At 59.7% G+C, this 20310-nt stretch overlaps 2 protein-coding genes across 7 annotated transcripts in view; one reads left to right on the top strand and one right to left on the bottom strand.

Annotated features, from left to right (window-relative positions):
• The window catches only part of ZBTB17 (zinc finger and BTB domain containing 17), a 30819-nt gene extending 12713 nt beyond the window's left edge, over positions 1-18106 (top strand). The window contains exons 3-16 of the mRNA XM_007523711.3: positions 11509-11715; positions 12321-12509; positions 13001-13141; positions 13327-13449; positions 14037-14326; positions 14415-14557; positions 14640-14940; positions 15254-15341; positions 15437-15553; positions 15649-15769; positions 15920-16050; positions 16153-16362; positions 16471-16560; positions 16643-18106. Of these exons, the coding sequence (XP_007523773.1) occupies positions 11511-11715; positions 12321-12509; positions 13001-13141; positions 13327-13449; positions 14037-14326; positions 14415-14557; positions 14640-14940; positions 15254-15341; positions 15437-15553; positions 15649-15769; positions 15920-16050; positions 16153-16362; positions 16471-16560; positions 16643-16905 (2412 nt within the window). The 5' untranslated portion in view covers positions 11509-11510 and the 3' untranslated portion in view covers positions 16906-18106. The remainder of the gene's footprint in view (positions 1-11508; positions 11716-12320; positions 12510-13000; positions 13142-13326; positions 13450-14036; positions 14327-14414; positions 14558-14639; positions 14941-15253; positions 15342-15436; positions 15554-15648; positions 15770-15919; positions 16051-16152; positions 16363-16470; positions 16561-16642) is intronic.
• Positions 18057-20310, bottom strand: part of SPEN (spen family transcriptional repressor) — a 76103-nt gene continuing 73849 nt past the window's right edge. For all 6 annotated transcript variants that reach the window (XM_060202316.1, XM_060202318.1, XM_060202319.1 and 3 more), the window contains 3 exons: positions 20035-20229; positions 19797-19955; positions 18057-19242 (listed from right to left, as the gene is read on the bottom strand). In XM_060202316.1, the coding sequence (XP_060058299.1) occupies positions 19111-19242; positions 19797-19955; positions 20035-20229 (486 nt within the window). In that variant the 3' untranslated portion in view covers positions 18057-19110. The remainder of the gene's footprint in view (positions 19243-19796; positions 19956-20034; positions 20230-20310) is intronic.

Below are 20310 nucleotides of genomic sequence, written 5' to 3'. Positions count from 1 at the left end.
ATTTATTTGCTCTTGCTGCTGTGGGCATTCACGGGACACGTCCTCAGGAGTGGGGTGGAGTCACACGGCAGGTGCCGTCTCAGCTTGATGGTGAATAGCGATGGCTTCTGGAGTGGTTTTCCGGGTCTTCTGCTTTCTGCTTCCCACTCTCTGTTTGCTGCACTCTCTTGCCTGTAGCGCCGCCAGACTTCAACATGCTCACGGAGCTGATGGCAGTTCAGCGGCGGCTTGCGGTTGCGATTTGCAGTTTCCTAATTATGAGTGGGTTGTATGTCTCTTCTTTCTTTTGCAACTTGAGTTTTTAAAATGACCTTATTTTTATCTTTTATTTTATTTTTAAATATTTATTCCCTTTTGTTGCCCTTCTTGTTTCATTGTTGTAGTTATTGTTGTCGTCGTTGTTGGAAATGGAGAAATGGGAGAGAGGAGGGGAAGACAGAGGGGGAGAGAAAGACAGACACCTGCAGACCTGCTTCACTGCCTGTGAAGCGACTCCCCTGCAGGTGGGGAGCCAGGGCTCGAACCGGGATCCTTACATTGGTCCCTGCGCTTTGCGCCACCTGCGCTTAACCCGCTGCGCTACAGCCTGACTCTCCCTCTTTTATTTTCAACCAGAGCACTGCTCAGTGCTGGCTGATGGTGGTGTGGGGGACTGAACCTAGGATTTGAAGCTTCAGGCATAAGTCTCTGCAGAACCATGATGCTGTTTCCCCACCCACAGATACTTTCTGATGGGTGGATCTGCATTGTGATGTGTGGGCCCGCTGGTGACCACACACTCTCAGAGGGCATTTGACATCGGACTAAGTACAACCCAGTGAGTGTTCTGTTCGCCTCACATTCTCTGGCTATTTGGCGCCATGTTTGCTATCGGCAGCCTTCTGGGGAGTCTTCTCTCCACTGAGGTCTAACTTTCTGGGGTCCCAGCTTTGTTCTAGAGACCTTCCCCCTTGGTGTGTGTGGGGTGGGGGACTTGGGCCAGCTCAGTTCAGCGAGCGCATTTGGTCCGTGCTCTCACCCCTTGTTCTTGTTCTCGGAATCCCAGCCTTTGCTTAGTGTTGTTTTGATCTTGGCATTCCTTACTGAGTCACCCGCTCTCTGGTGCATTTTGAAAGATGCCGCACATTGTTCCTTCAGCACTGAGAGCAAGCCATCTGCATTTAGAGTCAGCGAGAGAGCTCGGTGTGGCTTGCTTCCAGAATGGGGCTAATTCCAGAATGTTCTAACTTTGTGTTCCATCTGGCAGCGGCGAACTGCAGACTAGAACAGAGACTTAGCAGTATTCACTTGTGGCTTGTATAAGATGTTTTGTAACGTGCATTAATCGGAAGGAAGGGAATCGGTGAGCAGAAAGGACAAAGGCTCTGCCCTTGTGGCGCAGAGCGAGGGTCCGTCGGACCTGTTGTTCTGCCAGCTCGTGCAAGGGTTGTCCTTGTGCCCTGTGGAAAACCTAGCCTTTGGCTGCGCTGAGCTGTGCCTGAGTCTGGGCACTCCAGTGAGATCGAGGTCGGGGACAGTCTATCTGAACCCAGACGGGCGCGACTGCACAGGGAGTGATGGGAGCGGCGCCCACCGCGGGATGACTGTGAGCCTGCGCGCTGGCTTATTGTGAGGCCTCTCGGTGCCGTTCTGTCTGTGTGTTGCTGCCCTTTAGAGACGAACCTGTGGTTTCTCCTGCCAGCCGACGCTGTGGTGGGACGCAGTGTAGTCTCCGCCCCCCGCCCCCGCCCCGTACCGGGACCCACACCTCGCTGACAGTTGAAGGAGGGACCCCATCACGTCCACGATGCTTGCTTTGACTCTTTCGGTTAGTTTTTCCCACTAGGCTTTGTTTTATTTCTCTTAGACAGGAGGTGAGAGACAAGAGATAGAGAGACTGCAGCACTGCTCCAGTGCTGGTGGAGCTTTCTGATCAGTGATTCGTCCAGCCGTGAGCCGTGAGCCGTGAGCCGTGAGCCGTGAGCAAGTCGAGAATGAAAACTGCAGCAGGGGCTGGGCAGTGGTGCAACCGGTAGAATGCGCCAGGGCCCGGGCTCAAGCCTTTGCCCACCCCCCAGTCTCCACCCGCAGGGGTCCCTGCCTCCTGTGTCTCTCCCTGTTGCCCTTCCCCTCTCAACGTTTCTTTGTCTCTGTCACAAAAAGAGAGGGAGAAAGAAAGGTGGGCAGTCGTGGATTGATCCGAAGTGCCGGTACTGAGCCCCAGCAGTAACCCTGCCGGCAGTAAAAGGCAGGAAGAAAAAGCTGGCACCATGCCGGCAGGCGGCCAGTAGAGTGTAGCATCCTTTGCCCCTGCTCACTGGGAACATGTCATGGAAGCTGGCACCATGCCGGCAGGCGGCCAGTAGAGTGTACCATCCTTTGCCCCTGCTCACTGGGAACATGTCATGGCCCGCAGTGGACACTGGCAGTCTTCTGAGTCTGTCAGTCCGCTAGCGCGTCCTTAGGGCTTTACCGCGATTCACAGAAGCAAGTAGCCCGCCCTGGTGAACTGCACAGGCTCCTGGGTTTCCAGAGCTGCGCAGCTACCCGCCCTGTTGCTCCAGAACATTTTCATCAGGCGCTGGATTCCAGGAGTAACCCCCCCCCCTCCCCGGGTCTCTGTTCTTTTTTTTGTCTTCTCATGCTTTTGGTAGTGGAGGTTGATTCCACAGGTACAGAGCTTGTACTGTGTCACCGAATCATCTCCATGGCTTATGTCTGCCACGGAATGGGGTTCTCTGCCTGCAGGAAAAAATTTTAAAATATTTATTTATTCCCTTTTGTTGCCCTTGTTTTATTGTTGTAATTATTATTGTTGTTAGACAGGACAGAGAGAAATGGAGAGAGATGGGGAAGACAGAGGGGGAGAGAAAGATAGACAACCGCAGACCTGCTTCACCGCCTGTGAAGCGAAGCGACCCCCCTGCAGGAGTTTGATCTGGGCCCAAGAAGCCAGGGCTCCCTGTGTCTTTCTCCCTAGGTAGGTCTTCAGCTCTGTGAAGGTGTCAGAGGGACTCGTCCTTGCCTGGAAAAGGCGACTAGAACTGTTCTGGGGGATTCCGGCATTGTCCCCGGAGGAATTTTCCTCTTAATACTTTCCCGAGTGACACATTCTCTGTGCAAATTACCGTGATTTTCCATTTCCCTTAGGAGACAAAAATTTTCTGTTGAGAAATTGTCTGCCACCAGGGCTTGTAGAAATGCCTTAATGGCTTTATGATAAATAGGAATGAAAGAGCTCTGGCTTTGGACATTTTCTGTCTTCCTTAATTTTTTTCTTTTTCTTTTTTTGCCTCCAGGATTATCACTGGGGTTTGGCTCTACCACTGCTCCTACTGGCCATTTTTCCCATTTATCGGATAGGACCGAGAAGAAATGAGAAAGGAGAGGGAGAGAAAAAGAGACTCCTGCAGACCTGCTTTACCACTTGTGAAGTGGTCCCCCTGTAGGTGGGAAGCGGGGGCTTGAACCCCTGACCCTTGCACAGGTCCTTGCACTTCGGACTATGTGCGTTTTGCCAGGTGCACCACAGCCCAGCCCTACTTTCTCAATTTTATTTTCTTTAAAAAAAATCTTTTTATGATCTGTATTTATTTATTAGACAGAGACAGCCAGAACTCGAGAGGAATAGAAAGATAGAGAGGAAGAGAGAGAGAGAGACACCTGCAGCCTAGCTTCACCACTCATGAACCTTTGCTCCTGAGGAGGGGACTGGGGGTTTGAACCCAGGTATTTGCACACTGTATATAGCGAGTGTGTTCAAGCCCCCCATAATTTTAATTTCAATCAATATTTAGAAATAATTAGAAAAATAGCAAGAACAACAAAAAATCAGAAAGGCATCCGATGAGAAATATAGCTTCTTTCTTTTTTGTAACCAGAGCACCACTCAGCTCTGGCGTATGGTGGTGCGGGGGATTGAACCTGGGACTTTTGGAGGCATAACCATTGTACTATTAACCCTTGCTCAGAAGTATAGCTTCTTTCCACTGACTTCCGCCTCCATCACCAATTTCTCATATATCCCTCCAGAGACGTGATGGTATGAGAAAGGAATTCTCAGTCCAGACTTGTGAGTTTGTACAAACACCATGACCTAGCTTCCCCTCAGAAGGGTCGAGTCTGCAAGGTCAAGGGACATTGGGCAATTCCAAGAAGAGACAGCTAAAGGCTGGAGAGATAGCATAATGGTTATGCAAAGAGACTTTTCCTCACTTGAAGCTCTAACGCCCCAGGCTCAATCCTGAACACCACATGAACTAGAGATGAGTAGGGCTCTGGCCTCTCTCTCTCTCTCTCTCTCTCTCTCCCTCTCCCTGTATCTCTCTCATGAAAATAAATAAAATAGTAAAAAAGAGATGAAAATTTTCATCTGATAATACTTAAGTCAGTGTTATCTCAGAGAGCCATCTGTACAGTGAACTGATAACACTTTTTAATATTTATTTATTCATTTTCCATTTTGCTGCCCTTGTGTTTTTTTGTTGTTGTTGTTGTTATTCGTGTCGTCGTTGTTAGATAGGACAGAGGGAAATGGAGAGGGGGAGAGAAAGACACCTGCAGACCTGCTTGTGAAGCAACCCCCACCCCCCCTGCAGGTAGGGAGCTGGGGGCTCGAACTAGGATCCTTACTCCGGTCCTTGTGCTTCGTGCTGTGTGCGCTTAACCCACTGCACTACCGCCCAACTCCCTAATATCACTTTTTAAATGTCAGGAATTACTGTTCTGCCCCAGCCCCAGGCCCAAGTTGAGCTGTCAGTAGTAAAGAGCGGTTCCCAGACAGCAAAGTTGTTAACGGTGATGCAACAGCTTGTGGGTAATTTCCGTCTGTGTGCACCTTGCCCACAAAGTATCTGGGGTGAGTGTTGTGGGCGGGCGGACTAAGGAGTCTTAGGGCCCCCCTGGAAGTCCACTGGCTAGGTTGCAAGTGAGAGTCCACAGTGAAGAATCAAGAGACTTGAAAGCTTCAGGTCTTAGGGGGAGGAGTGAGCCTTTGCTGAAACAGGAGCTGAGAGAGAAAAGAAATAACCACAGCAGACAGGTGGAGCCCAGGAGAGTGAGAGGCCCCAGGCCCCTGTCCTCCTAGTTTCTAGTGACCCAGGTCGGGGAAGCCACCGAGAGATGGAGGCTGGAGTCGCGTCCTCTGGTGTTCACACCTGTGTTCTGTGGCCTCGGCCACATGGAAGGGGGAGACAGTGCTTACTCCCAGCATCTGGCCTTCTCCACACTGGGGGTTCGCCGGCGCAGCCAAACCCGTCCCGTGTGTCTCCCAGTGCTTTCCAGGACTGTCCCTGTGTGGCATGTGGGGGTCTCCGTGCCTGAGTCGCTCTCACAGGAGGGCACTAGGGATCAGCAGACCCTTGGTAGCAAAGCCCTTAGTTTACCCTGTGAAGCTTCAGGAGTTCCCACACCAGCAACTGCACTTGAGAAGCAGGGGCCGGGCGGTGGCACACAGTTACGTGCACAGTGTAGGAAGCATCGGTACCTTCTCCAGGATCTGGGCTCGAGCCCCACTTCCCACTCCCCACCTGCAGGGGGCACTTCACAAGCGGCGAAGCAGGTCTGCGGATGTCTCTCTGTCTCTGTCCCCTCTCTACCACCCCTTTCCCTCTAGTTTCTCTCTCTGTCCTATCCCAGAAAATGGAAGAAATGGCCACGGGAGCAGTAGACTCTCAGTGCTGGCATCAGTAACCCTGGAGGCAAGCAGAAAGAAATACTTGAAAAAAATAAATTTGAGAAACAGAAGTTTAATAAAAGGGAGGGCAGCATTTTCAGGGTGAAGAGGGAAGTGCCGGAAGGGCTGTGTGGTTGCCATCTGCTCTGTCACGGACTGAAAAGGGCAGGTTGTCACACTGGCGTGGTGGTGAGGTTGGGCGAGTGGGTTTCGTGTCCGCAAGGCTAGCTTGGCGCCAGCTCCTGCCTGAGTCAGGAGAGCTCAGCTGTCTGCAGGAGGGAGCCACCTGCATCTCTGGAAAGCCAGGAACTCGGCAGCTGGTGCCAAACGTGGGGACCCGGGACTGTGTGTGTGTCCAGATCCGTGACACCTCGTGCTCAGCCAGTCGCTTCTAGCTGACTGTCTGCCCTCCGTGGCGGTCTGGACGCTGCCTCCAGCTTAGTGCCTGTCTGACTGACTGTGGGCCCACCTAGGGTGCTGGGCAGCTGCTCTAGCCTTTGCCCGGGAGCACCCTCGGGGTTGGCAGGACAGTTGTTTAATGTCAAGTGCTTCCCTGACAGAGAGGATCACCCTGGCTGCCTCGTGCCCGGTGCCCCTCCTGCACTCGCCCTGCCTCCATGTGCGTTGGGCTCCTGGGGTTTGGTTTCCCAGACGGCATTTACAGAAGGGATAACGGCGACTTCTTAACAGGGTCGTCTCATGGTTTTTGAGGGCAGCAGAGATTCGAAACACAAAAGGATCTGGGAAACCATCCGCATGAGGTCTTTGGCCTAGGAAGCAAACAACCGCTGTGCCCTGCATGCGCGCTTCCTGGGAACGGTAGTTTGCTGGGCACTTAACGACCGCGTGCCGGGCGGTCGTTATCCAGCCTTGCCACACGGCCTCCTGTGCTGATGTGGGAGGTGGGCCTGCTGGCCCCCTTTTGCGAACGGTGGACCTGGAGGTCACCCGCTGCTGTGCTGGCTGAGCCCCCCAACACCTGCTGCCTCCACGGAGCTGAACTGCCTGTCTCAGGTCCCCGACCTCAGGGGCGGACCAGGGGCGGATTCGGCACTCTCTGGGTGTGCTCGACCCGGCCGTGTGTGCTCAGCCTGGGCGTGTTGAAGGGTCCCGCAGAGGCTGCACACCTCCCTCCTTGGGAGTCCGGCCCAAGGAGCAGTCTGTGTGCCGGCGTCTGGGTAGGACACCTGCAGGTGAGGAGCGGTGACGGGGCTGTGCTCCTGCGGCTCTGCTGGAACCGGAGACCCGGGTCTCAGGACGGCCCTGGCGAGAGGCGGGTGTCTGGCAATGACCCCAGTTTGTTTTTAAAAGATTTTTATTTATTGTAATGAGAAAGAGTAGATACAGGAGTGAGAAAGAGACCAGAACATCGATGGCTCAGTTCTGGCTTATGGTGGTGCTGGGGATGGAACCTGGGACCTCAGAGCCTCAGGCTTGCAAGGCTTTTACAGAACCATTATGCTGTCTCTCCAGCCCAGCCCCCCCCCTTTTTTTTTTAAAACCAGAGCACTGCTCAGCTCTGGCTGGTGGTGGTGCAGGGGACTGAACCTGGGACTTTGGAGCCTCAGGATGAGAGTCTCTGCAGAGCCATTATGCTATCTGCCCACCGACCTTGACCCCATTTTGTATGGGTCAAGGATGACACCAGCACATTTTTTCTTAAAATTTAAAATGGTTTTTTAAAAATTTTTTTTATTTATTCCCTTTTGTTGCCCTTGTTGTTTTATTGTTGTAGTTACTATTGTCATTCTTGATGTCGTCGTTGTTGGATAGGATGGAGAGAGGAGGGGGAAGACAGAGAGGGGGAGAGAAAGACAGACACCTGCAGACCTGCTTCACCACCTGGGAAGCGACTCCCATGCAGGTGGGGAGCCGGGAGCTCGAACCAGGATCCTTCAGCCGGTCCTTGTGCTTTGCGCCATGTGCGCTTAACCCGCTGCGCTACGGCCCAACTCCCAAAATTTAACATGTTTTAATTTTTGACAAAATGTCGCCATATAAAAGCATGTGAGATATATACCCCTGGTGTAAATAATAATAAGTCTGCGTGCATCTGGGTAGAGAAGCAGACTTCTCCCGTATCTCAAAAGCCAAAGCCGTGTGCCTCAGTCAGGTCACCGTGTGGGGCAGCCTTGCTTGCATCTCCCCACCGCCTTGCCTTCTTTCTAGCTGTAGCTGCTTTAAGCAGAGCACCACCCCCAAACGGCCGCCGTCAGGTGTGACCCCTGCGATGGTGTAGAGGTCGCACATGTGGCGTCCTTCTGTTGCTCAGACAGCTTCCCCACGGCCTGTGCGGCGCCGCTCCTTCGTGCGCGGCTTGGACTCCAGGGAGGCCCGTCGCTGCCCCTGGTGGTCGGCCGGGGGGCGCTACTGGCAGGCTCCGCAGAGTCCAGTGCCCGTGTGCCGCCTGTGTTCCTGTCTGGACCCACGGCTGGGGCCGGGGCGCCAGTTCCCTTGGGCCTTCCTGCCGAGTGAATGAATTCCTGCCGACACCAGCCTGCGCCGTCTGGTCACAGATGGTGTCTGAGCAGCCCGCGGTGTCGTGGGACAGAGGTCAGGCTCGTGTCCGAGTCCTGCGCAGCGTGGGCCTCACTCACCGCATCCGGCCTGGGCTCCGGGGTCCTGCTCTGCCTGGGTGTCTGCGCTGTGGCCTGTCGGGTCTTTCTCAGAAGTGGCTCTGACTTCCTGGAGCAAGCTAAAATGAGGAAGAAGGTTCCCCCGTGCCAGGGGCCGGCCCCCACTGCCCTGCCCACCTGTGTCCTCACCTCTCCCGGGAGCTCTGGAAGCCTGTCCCTGTGGACGCCGAGAGGCTGTCAGGAGGCCGCAGGGTGGTTGAGGAGCGCTTCACGTAGGCTGGGGGAGAGAAGGAGCTGGAAGCTTGTCGGCAGGCGGCCCTGCTGGAGGAGCTCTGTGCGAGGGAGATCGAGAATTCTCGGGCTGCTGGCCTTCCGGGGAGACGCCGCTCGGCACTGGGCAAGCAAGCCCTCTCTGCTCGCTGGGCCGGCGCATGTCCCAGGGCTGCTGCTCCCTTCAGCGCCTCTCCTTCCCTGGCCTCTCCTCTTTTGTCCTCTGGCTGCCTTCTCTTCCTCTCCTCTCTCTGATGCGGGCAGAGCCGGTGCCCTTTCCCGTCGGCACCCACGGGTGAGTGGGGAGAAGCCCACTTGCGGGCAGCCTCACCCAGGGGAGTGCGGGCAGCCTCACCCAGGGGAGTGCAGGCGGCATGGGGTGGGGAGGAGGCCGGAGGCTGGGCTGCCACCCACACTCCCCAAGGCCTCTGCTGAGGGGCCACACACCTCACCACCACACGCCCTGGCGAGGGGAAACGTGACCTGCAGTGAGTGGCTGGGCTTGGCCGCCCGGTTCTTGGAAACTCCAGGCGCCCGCCCGCCCGCCCTCTGAGCTGGCGGCCACCTCCGCCCCGCTGGCCGGGAGTCTCTTTCCCATCTGTTTCGCAGCAGGCTTGGCTTTTCAGCTGGCAGGCTGTGCTCTCGGCGGGCTGTGGCCAGGGGGTTCTGGAAGGACTCTTGGAGGAGGGGGGGCTCCGGTCCATGTCCCCCCACTTTTAGGAGCCCCGGAGAGCCCTCCTCCCAGCTCTTTGTCCCCTTGGGAGTGTTTCCTGGTGAAGCTGCGGGTGCTGGACCACTGCCAGCAGGGCCGGGTTTGGACTCAACAAGCAGGTTCTAAGGTGGCTTCTCCCTTTCTGCCCTTGGGAGGTGCCTTACCATCGAGGGCCTGGGCTGTGGCACGGCGGAGAGGCTCTGGGCTGGCATGGCCCGGGTCTCCCTGCCACCCGCACCCACCGGACGTGCTCTGTGCTCCCTCAGCCCCCGCCTAGCCCGAGGGGGGCAGACACCGGCTGGCCTCCACCTTCCTCACAGCGCACTTTGGCTGGTGCCCTCGGAGACAGGGCGGCCAGAGCACCTCCCTCGCCCTCTGGGTCGCCCTGCGCACATGCTTTATCCGGGGCTGGGAGACCCTCGCGAGGCTGCGCGGCGCCATGCCAGCAGCGGCCTTGGCTGCCTGCCCCTCCCCCGGGTCAGCTGCAGGGCTGGTCGGCACAGAGGGCCCAGCGCCGGGGCCTGATCCCTCGACTCCACTTAAGGGCTCTGAGACGGGCAGGTGCTGCACGGGGAGGCCAGTGACATCCGGGAAGCAGCGCCCCGAGGCACAGGACAGTCCTGTGGGCTCTCCCTGCCCTGCCAGCGACTCTCCTCTACCCGCCAGGCCCGTAGCCCTGCATCTGATGAGGTCCCGGACACCCCGGGTCTGTGGGCTCTCCTCCTGACCGCCCGCAGGGCATGGCTCACCACAGCTCTGCACAGCCATACATGGTCTCCTCAGCCTCAGACGCACTGCTGTGACTCACCCCAGGGGCTGATGTCACTGGGAACAGCTGAGCCAACAAGGGACTGACTACGGGACCTGGGATCACAGGCGGCCAGGCGCTGGGGTGGGCGGGACAGCCTCAGCCTGTGGGTCTGAACAGTGTGGTCCCAGGACACAGTGTTGACTTTTATTTTGAACTGAAGTGGGGGGCCCATGGGGGGGGGGCTGTGTACTTTGCCTCGAAAGATGCTGGTCTTGACTGACTGGGGAGGGAGGACCACCTAGATGCGTATTTAGTCAGGGCTCAGCCACTTCGTGGGGACTCGGCACTACGCCACGGAGTTTCTCTGAGCATTTTAGGAAAAGATGCTTTATTCTGAGGGGTGGAGGAACTAGAGGGAGCCGAGAAGCCAGGGTACCGTGTGGCCTAGGAGGATGGAACTCCGCATTCAAGTCCTGACCTCCAGCCCCGAGCCGTCTCCCTAGCCACTTCGGAGCATTTTCACTTGAGACAGCTGTGGCGTTTTCAAGCATGAAATGCGGCCTTTGACAATGAGACTGACCAGGCTAGCAGTTCTTGGGGGGAGCATCTCATGTTCATGGTTTGACCTGATAGCATCAATACAGAGGCCTCTGCAGACGGGAACCACTGCCATCGTGCAGTTCCCTCAGCCCATGAGGGGGTGTGTGTGTCTCTCTCTCTGCCCCGTGAGGGTGTGTGTGTGTGTGTGTCTCTCTGCCCCGTGAGGGGGTGTGTGTGTGTGTGTGTGTGTCTCTCTCTCTGCCCCGTGAGGGTGTGTGTGTGTGTGTGTCTCTCTCTGCCCCGTGAGGGGGTGTGTGTGTGTGTGTGTGTCTCTCTCTGCCCCGTGAGGGGGTGTGTGTGTGTGTCTCTTGGCCCCATGAGGTCCCACAGCAGGAGTGGGGCTAATTCCCACGCACCCTCTCACCTCTCCATTAAAGAATGTGTGGGGGGGAGATCAAACAGAAATGTATCCAATAGAAAGATCAAGCCTTTGCTCTAGGAATACACCAGACATTCCTTTGGGGAAGAAACTGTTAAATTAACCATGTTTTTGTTTGTTTGTTTTGTTTTGTTTTTTAATGCTGACAGTCGTCACTTTTTTTTCTTTTCTTTAGACCAGAACCGCTGCTCAGTTCTGGCTTATGGTGGTGCTGGCTGATGACTGAACCTGGGGCTTCAGAGCCTCAGGCTTAAAAGGCTTTTGCGGAACCATTATGCTATCTCCCCAGCCAAAGGGTTTGTGTGTTTTGGCTTGACTTTAATGCCATTACCAGGAGACACGGAAGTGACTGGTTTGAGTTGGTCTCTTCCCAGGCCCTTTGGCATTTGGAACTTTCCTGGACGACAAGCCCCAGAATCTCAGAGCCGCTTTGCCGGTTTTTGTGCAGAGGGGCCTGGAGTCATTTGGCCTTTGGTGGAGGACTTGCCCGAATTCCCCATCACTCCACGTTTCTCCCTGGGCCGTCGGTGGCTGTGGCTAACGCAAAGGCCCCCTGGCTTTCCCCAGCCATGGATTTCCCCCAGCACAGCCAGCACGTCTTGGAGCAGCTGAATCAGCAGCGGCAGCTGGGGCTTCTGTGTGACTGCACTTTTGTGGTGGACGGTGTTGACTTCAAGGCTCATAAGGCAGTGCTGGCGGCCTGCAGCGAGTACCTGAAGATGCTCTTCGTGGACCAGAAGGACGTGGTTCACCTGGACATCAGTAACGCGGCAGGTACCCTGTCGGGCCCTGGTTTGACAGAATCGGGGTGACCAGAGGGGGACCGGCGGGGAGCAAGCGCTCGGCGTGAGGTGGGGTGAATGTCGGACAAGCCCGTCAGAGCTCGGCGGGTGGGCTCCAGGCGCTCTGGCCCCTCCCTAGCGCTCGCTGGCCGTGTTGGTGGGAGGTGACGGGCTGGGAGTAGCGGTGGTGAAATGGAGAAAAGAACTGGTCCGAGATTCAAACTCCCCACTGAGAACGGTGCGGCTGATGAGAAGTCGGGGCAAGGTGTCTCTGCCCCATCTTACAGATGTAGTGATCGAGACCCGCGGAGGGCAGGTGACCGGCCTGGAGGGCAGTGCTGGCACACCCTGGCTGGAGTAAAGTGGAGGCGGATGGCCGGTGCCTCTCCTACTCTGCACCCACAGCCTCCCCCCGTGCCCTGTGAGCAGGTCTCTCTGGAGGGCGCCGCTGGGGGCTGAGCGGCTCCACCTTGCGCACCTCTCCTGTAGCCCAGACTTCACAGACCGCTGGGTCCTCCACCCGCGGGTCAGCTGGCTGGGCTGCAGGTGCCAGGCCTCCGGGCGGGCCTGCGATGTCTGTCTGTGTGTCCTTGGCAGGCCTGGGGCAGGTGCTGGAGTTTATGTACACAGCGAAGCTGAGCCTGAACTCCGAGAATGTGGACGACGTGCTGGCCGTGGCCAGCTTCCTGCAGATGCAGGACATCATCACAGCCTGTCATTCCCTGAAGTCACTCGCAGAGCCTGCCACCAGCCCGGGGGGGCACCCAGAGAGCGCGGCCACGGAAGGTAAGAGTGTTGGCAGGCCGACTTTGAGCAGGTGGCTTTGGATGGCAGGGCCCTGGCCTTGCCTGTTTGTAGCGCACTGGAAGGACCAGTTAAGTCTGGGGACACCCCTGCGAGGCATCCACGCTGCTCCTTGCCCGTCTTTCCGCAGCTTCCTTTGTGATCCTTCCGCCCGAGACCCAGGCAGCAGCTGAGCCTGGTCCAAGGCTGGCACACGGGGTCTGCTGTGCCCCTGCTCCAGCTCCCCTTACCAGCCCTGGGCAGGCAGGGGTGCTCACTGTGGGTCGGGTTACTTGTGGTGGCATTTCAAAGAACCTGGTTTGCTGCCTTCTGACACTGACCCGAGTGCGTCCTGTCTGCCCCCAGCCCGAACGCCCCTCTGACCGCTGTCATCCCACACCCAGCCCGCAGTTTGGTGCGAGATGGGTGCAGAGGAGCTGAGTTCTGGGCCGCCCTGTCCCTCCTCTGAGCGGTCCCTCCTCACCCGTCTCCAGGGGCTGACAGGAGAGCCAAAGAGGAGAAAAGTGCTGTCGCCACACTGAGCGAGCTGGGCCCAGCCAGGAGCAGCCCCCCCACGGGCCCAGGCCGGGAGCCCAAAGAGGAGAGAGGGGGTCAGGCCGAGAGTGCGGCCAGCGGTGAGTGGCCACGCCGAGGACGGGACCACGGCACTGGCTGCCTGAGGGGAGAGGGCAGAGAAGGGGCAGGAAGGGCGGGATCGCTGCCCGCCGTCCCCCGGCAGCCTGGGCACCTCTGCCAGCCAGAGCGAGGAGGTGCTGGCCACACCTCCAGTGCAGCCTCTGCCGTCCCCACACCCCACCAGGCGCAGAGCAGACGGAGAAGGCTGACGCCCCCCGGGAGCCGCCTGCCGACCTCAAGCCCGACCCCACGAGCAGCATGACGGCCGCTGAGGCCGAGGCCGCCCTGTCGGAGAGCTCAGAGCAAGGTGACTCAGCCCCACCCACACGGCCTTTCTCGTCCTTGAACCTGGGCATCAGTTTGTGGTTTTTTTTTGCCTCCAGGGTTATTGCTGGGCTCGGTGCCTGCACTGGATCCTCTGCTCCTGGAGGCCATTTTTCCCCTTTTGTTGCCCTTGTTTATTGTTGTTGTCATTGCTGTGTTGTTGGATAGGACAGAGAAATGGAGAGAAGAGGGGGAGAGAAAGATAGACACCTGCTTCACCACTTGTGAAGCGACCCCTCTTCCCCCCCCCCCCCCCCGTTGGTGGGGAGCCGGGGCTTGAACCGGGTTCCTTGCGCTCCACGCCATGTGCGCTTAACCCGCTGCACTACTGCCTGAGCCCCCGGACATCAGTCTGTTGGCGGTGCACCCGCCGGGCTGACACTGCAGGGCCGTGTACCCCGCGTGGGCCCCTGTGGACCGAGGGCCGCCTGCAGCCCGTCCCCGCACTCGGGAGCTCCCAGACATTGCCGCCCGCCCGGTATGCGCAGAGGAGACAGCCCTGTCGGCCTGTCCTGCGGGAGGCGCCTTGTGGCTGTCCCCTCAGCGCCGCCCTGCTCCCTTGTTGTCCAGAGATGGAGGTGGAGCCCGCCCGGAAAGGAGAAGAGCAGGAGCCGCAGGAGGAGGAGGAGGAGGAGGAAGAGGAGGAGGAAGAGGAGGAGGAGGAGGGGGGCGCCCTGCCTGCTGTGCTGGAGGCAGCGGGGCTGCGGCTGGAGAAGGGCGAGGCCCCCGAGGAGAGCGAGGAGTCGGCCAGCACGGACTCGGGCCAGGAGCTGGGCGCCGAGGCGCGGGGCCTGCGCTCGAGCACCTACGGCGACCGCACCGAGTCCAAGGCCTACGGCTCGGTCATCCACAAGTGTGAGGTGCGGCCACGGGGTGCCCCGCCTGCCCGCCCGCCCGCCGGCCCCACACCCCGCACCCCCACTCACAGCCCGGCTCGGCTCCCCGCAGGACTGCGGGAAGGAATTCACGCACACCGGCAACTTCAAGCGCCACATCCGCATCCACACGGGCGAGAAGCCCTTCTCGTGCCGCGAGTGCAGCAAGGCCTTCTCGGACCCCGCCGCCTGCAAGGCGCACGAGAAGACCCACAGGTACGGCCCCGCACCCCCGCCCGGCTCACCCGCCCGCCCCATAACCCGCCCCGCACCCGCCCCATAACCCGCCCGCCGGCAGCCCCCTGAAGCCCTACAGCTGCGAGGAGTGCGGCAAGAGCTACCGGCTCATCAGCCTGCTCAACCTGCACAAGAAGCGGCACTCGGGCGAGGCGCGCCACCGCTGCGAGGACTGCGGCAAGCTCTTCACCACCTCGGGCAACCTCAAGCGGCACCAGCTGGTGCACAGCGGTGAGAAGCCCTACCGGTGCGACTACTGCGGCCGCTCCTTCTCTGACCCCACGTCCAAGATGCGCCACCTGGAGACGCACGACACCGACAAGGAACACAAGTGCCCGCACTGCGACAAGAAGTTCAACCAGGTGCGCCAGGGCCGAGCGGGGTGGGCCTGCCGCCCTCTTCTCTCCTCCCTGCCTCGCCGCCCCTCTCCCGGCCTCGCCCCTCCTCTCCCCGCCTGCCCCCCTCTTCTCCCCGCCTCGCCCCTCCTCTCCCGGTCCTGCCGCGCCCCCTCCCAGGGTGGCGGGCCGAATCACTGTGGGGCCAGACAGCGAGAAATGGGCTGGGGCCTAGAACCTTCCACCTGCCCCTGGGGGGACTGAGGCTCGCGGTCTCCTGAGGGCCCCGGGGGCCATGTCCGGGAGGTGATCTCTGACCCCGCGGACCCCCTGGGCACAGGTGGGGAACCTGAAGGCCCACCTGAAGATCCACATCGCGGACGGGCCCCTCAAGTGTCGAGAGTGTGGCAAGCAGTTCACCACCTCAGGTAGGGCCAGGCCGCCGGCTGCCCTCACCCCCCCACCCCGCCCTCGGCCACCGGTGCCGCCCGCCCGCCGTGCCAGCCCGCCCGCTCTCTCTCAGGGAACCTGAAGCGGCATCTCCGGATCCACAGCGGGGAGAAGCCCTACGTGTGCATGCACTGCCAGCGGCAGTTCGCCGACCCCGGGGCCCTGCAGCGGCACGTCCGGATCCACACGGGTGGGTGAGCAGGGCCTGCCGGCTGTCCCGGGGTGGGGAGGGCGCGGGGAGGAGCAGCAGGTGACAGCGCCCCGTCCCGTCCCGTCCGTCCGCAGGCGAGAAGCCGTGCCAGTGCGTCATGTGCGGCAAGGCCTTCACCCAGGCCAGCTCCCTCATCGCGCACGTGCGCCAGCACACCGGGGAGAAGCCCTACGTCTGCGAGCGCTGCGGCAAGAGGTCCTGCCCCTCCGTCCCCTCCCGCCACCCTCCCCGGCTCGGCCGGGGACCCGGGGAACCCGTGCCCGCACCTAGGGGTCCCGCCTGGGCAGGGGGCCCCGACACCGGGACGGGGCGGCTCAGAGCAAGCCCGTGTCCGTGACCCTGCAGGTTCGTGCAGTCCAGCCAGCTGGCCAATCACATCCGCCACCACGACAACATCCGGCCCCACAAGTGCAGCGTGTGCAGCAAGGCCTTCGTGAACGTGGGCGACCTGTCTAAGCACATCATCATCCACACCGGTGAGTCCGCGTCCCGAGCTTGGCTTTGGTGCTCGCCGCTGTGGGCCTCCCCCGGCCCCCGCGTGCAGGGGACAACTGGCCCGCCCCTCCGCCCGTCCCCAGGAGAGAAGCCTTACCTGTGTGACAAGTGCGGCCGCGGCTTCAACCGTGTGGACAACCTGCGCTCCCACGTGAAGACCGTGCACCAGGGCAAGGCGGGCATCAAAATCCTGGAGCCAGAGGAGGGCGGCGAGGTCAGCGTGGTGACCGTCGACGACATGGTCACGTTAGCCACTGAGGCGCTGGCGGCAACGGCCGTTGCCCAGCTCACAGGTAGGGGCACGGGGCACGGGCCCGGTGGGGACTCGGATGGCTCACCTCCGGGCCGGCGGCGATGGGGCGGGTGGCTCTGGCCTCAGGCCCTGCCGTTTCTGCCCACAGTGGTGCCCGTGGGGGCCGCAGTGACTGCAGATGAGACGGAAGTGCTGAAAGCGGAGATCAGCAAAGCTGTGAAGCAAGTCCAGGAGGAAGGTGAGCTGAGCGGGCCGGCCCGGGTGTGGCGGCCGGCGGTCCCTCCGCGCGGCGCCCGCCTTACACAGCCCCCGCCCCGCAGACCCTAACACGCACATCCTCTATGCCTGCGACTCCTGCGGGGACAAGTTCCTGGATGCCAACAGCCTGGCCCAGCACGTGCGGATCCACACGGCGCAGGCACTGGTCATGTTCCAGACAGACGCGGACTTCTACCAGCAGTACGGGCCGGTGCTGCAGGCTGGGGAGCTGCTCTTCCGCCCCCGGGACGGGGCCGACGGCCAGCCCGCTCTGGCGGAGACGCCCTCTGCAGCCCCCGAGTGCCCCCCGCCGCCTGCGGAATGAGCAGGCCCCCTCCTCGCGACTGTTTATTTAAGGAGGGATGGTGCCCTAGGACCGAGGGGGGTGGCCCTCTCTCCAGAGAATAAATCGGTCATTTTCTAATGCCGCCTACAGCTCCCAGGGGACTGGGGTGGGAAGCCGGCCCCACGGAAAGGCCAGGCCGCTGCTTGAGGAAGCCGGGCGGCCCTCCTAGAGCGGATCAGGGCCCAGGACCGTCCAGAACCAGCGGGTGTGGGCAGCACCGGGGCGGCCTGGCTCCGCTCTAGTCTTCCCCTGGAGGCCTGTGGCCTGTTCAGCCACGGAGCAGAGCTGTGCCCAGGAGGTGGGGCCAGCAGTGGCTGCCAGCTGCTTGCTCACCTCTGGCCGGGATCCGGCCAGATCCATGCCCAGAGCGGCGCGGGAGGGAGGCCATGGGTGCAGTTTCCACGTGCCGCGGGGGGAGGAGGGCTCCACACAAGGGCTCCGGCCAGGCCAGCGTCGCCTGCCAGGTCCCGAGGGTCAGGTCTAAGGAGACAGGAGCTCAGATGGGATAGAGGCGGGCACAGCTCTGCTTCAGCTAAGGCGGCGAGCACATTGGGCACCTGTCGGGAAGATAGATGCCATCTTGGCCCCTTTTCTAGTCTGCCCCCCCGAGCTGTAGTCCCTCAGACAGAACCGAGAAAACCGACTTCTTTCACCAAAAGCAGAGGGAGACCACCAGCTTCATGCCCCTGGTGTTCTAGTCTCCCCGGCTTGTGAACCCAACTGCAGGGGGAGCCCGAGCCCCCACCCCCAGGCCAGGCCGGGCGGGGGGGTGGGGGGGGGGAAGCCTTACCCAGAGGAGGGTGCCCAGGCCTAGACACCAGAGCTGGCCTACCGGGCCCCCGGAGGGGATGGAATGTATTTTGTATCCAAATTTGAAGTGCCTTCCACACTAGCCAGGAGCCAGTCAGGATCTTAGCCGTGTCAGAGACACATCACATTAAAAAACGGCTCACGCTCAGCGTCCGTGCTGAAGTTCTGTAACGTGAAGTTCCCTTGGGGAGGGTGTAAGTGGCAGGGAGACCGGCCCCACAGCTAGACTTGGCAGGGAGAGAGTGAGTGTGATGACAGCTTTCCCCCGACGTCAGCAACCCACGGTCTTCCCCACAAGTGACAATCATACACACTTGACGTGTTTTGTATTTTTTAATAAAGTTTGTAATCCAATGGACACACAAAACAACTGCGCTGAGAAAAACAGTTTCATAAATTAATAAGTGTTAGGAGTTGGGGGAAGAGGTCAAGGTAACAGGAGGAGAGGATCAGCCGGTTTCTGTTTTTGTTTCGTTTTGTGTACAGTCTTCTTGTGTGTTGTGTTGTGTGACACTTCCAAATTGTGGGAGTGGGGCCCGTGCTGTAACGAAGCGCACTTATACAAATGAGTGACAATACAAAGTCTGAGTATGAAAATAAGATTTTTCTCTGAAAACACATTTTTGGCACAGATTAAAAAAAATGTATGTCAGGGGCATTTGATTTTTTAAGTCAGTATCATATATATTTATATATATTATTATTATTATTTATTATCTACACACATCCCAAGTTCTGCATACCCCCTGGAAGGGAAATCCTTGCTTGCTCTTTGTCGACTGTAAACTCTACATCCCAGGTGAATCAAAGACAGTGGCGGAAAGAGAGAGTTAAGAGGTGACATTTCAGAGGAGCGAGGGCGGGGTGCGGCGGGAGCGAAATTATCCAATGAAATGTTCCTTGACCCCATGGTTTCAGCAGAAGTTTAAAGTCCTGGTTCGAGTCTTATGATGTGTGTTCACACCAAGACACCCAGAGTGTCGCAGCCTGTCTTCACTGTGCAAAAGTCCAAGTCACTAATTTAGTGCAAAGGCAGTTCTGTTTTCTTGTTTCTTAAAAAAACAAACAAACAAACAAAGTTAATTCCACTGCCCTGCTCCTCTTCTCCAAAAAGAGGAGAGTGAAACCCGGCGCCAAGGTGTGTTCGAGTCCATCTGTTGGCGGTCTGTCCTTGGGCCGTCATGTAAACATACGAATAGCAGCACCACTGCCCAGAGGGGTCCGTCTGACCGAGCGGGCAGGAGGGCAAGGCTGGCCGCCTGGCAGTGGAGTCTGTCCCCTTCGGCAGCTTCTTCCTCCACACGGCTGGGCCGTCCCGGTCCAGCTTTGCCGCAGGGCCCCAGGAGAAGACCCCGAGTGAGGACGTGGCGCGGCTCACACAGAGGCGATGACGATCATGAGGTGGGGAGAGATGTTGGAGACGCTGGCGAGGAGGTCAGGGGCCAGTCGGGACAGGTGGCTCTCGGAGAAGTCGCAGGGCGGGAAGATCTGCAGCACGTAGGCAGGCTAGAGGGCAGACACGAGAGCGCGTGGGACCCCCGCCACAACGCGGACAGACAGCCGTGCCGCACCCCCGCCCCCGCCCCGCCCGGGAGCCTCTGTCACTTAGTCAGGAAAACTGTCAGGCAAGGGTGGGTGTGCGTGTGTCTGTGTGTGTGGTCTGCACACGCCCAGTAGCACGGGCACCTTACCCTGCACAAGCGCCCGTGTTTGCGGGGAGACAGCACAACGGTTCTGCAACAGACGCGGCCGCCTGAGACTCCCCTCACCCCCCCACCCCAGGGTCGGTGCCCAGCACAGCAGCCGGCGCCGGGCAAACACGGTGCCGGGGAGGAAGGAGCCCGTGGCCGGGCCCGGCGGCGTGTGCCGGCATGGGGGCTGAGGCCGCCAAGTCCGCTGCACGGGCTCCACGGGCACCACACACACACACACACACACACCCACACACACACAGAGGCCGTGACTGCCTCGGCTGCCCGGCTCCGGGATGGCCGCGGCAGCCTCTCCCCGCACTGGGCTTGGCTCTGTGCAGCTTCCCTCCTGGCTCCCCGCCAGCTGACCTGATTGGAGCCCGGGTTGGGGACGTTGATGATCCCTGCCGCCTGCTTGGCCTGCAGATAGGTGATGAAGGCGGCCTTGAGGGACTCGGTCTGGCTCACCACATCCTCTTGGTCGCGGCCGCAGGGCAGGGCGAGGAGCAGACAGTAGTCGCTCTCCACCTGGGACAGAGCAGCCGTCAGCCCCGCCTGCGTGCAGAGGGGCCGAGGGGCCACCCGCCCGCCGGGGCCCGGGCCTCACCGTCATCCTGCGCGCCACCCCGTCTAGCTGCGAGGCCTCCAGCCGCATGCGCTGCGCGATCCTCAGGGGCGGGCCTCCCTCCGAGAGGGGCAGCGAGCGGTGCGCCAGCACGTTGTTGCCGGACACGAAGTGGAGCTGCACGGCAGCCGTGTCGTTCTTCAGAGCCAGCAGGCCCTGCCACACGATGGGGTACTTCTGCTCGCGGGAGGGGAGACGCGCAGTGAGGTGAGCGAGGCAGCTCGCCCGGCGCGGGGTGGAGGGTGGGGGGTGGGGGGT

Source organism: Erinaceus europaeus, chromosome 11 (assembly GCF_950295315.1).
Source record: "Erinaceus europaeus chromosome 11, mEriEur2.1, whole genome shotgun sequence".
NCBI lineage: Eukaryota > Metazoa > Chordata > Mammalia > Eulipotyphla > Erinaceidae > Erinaceus > Erinaceus europaeus.
The sequence above is the reverse complement of the archived record's forward strand: the minus strand, read 5'-3'. Positions and strand labels throughout refer to the sequence as shown.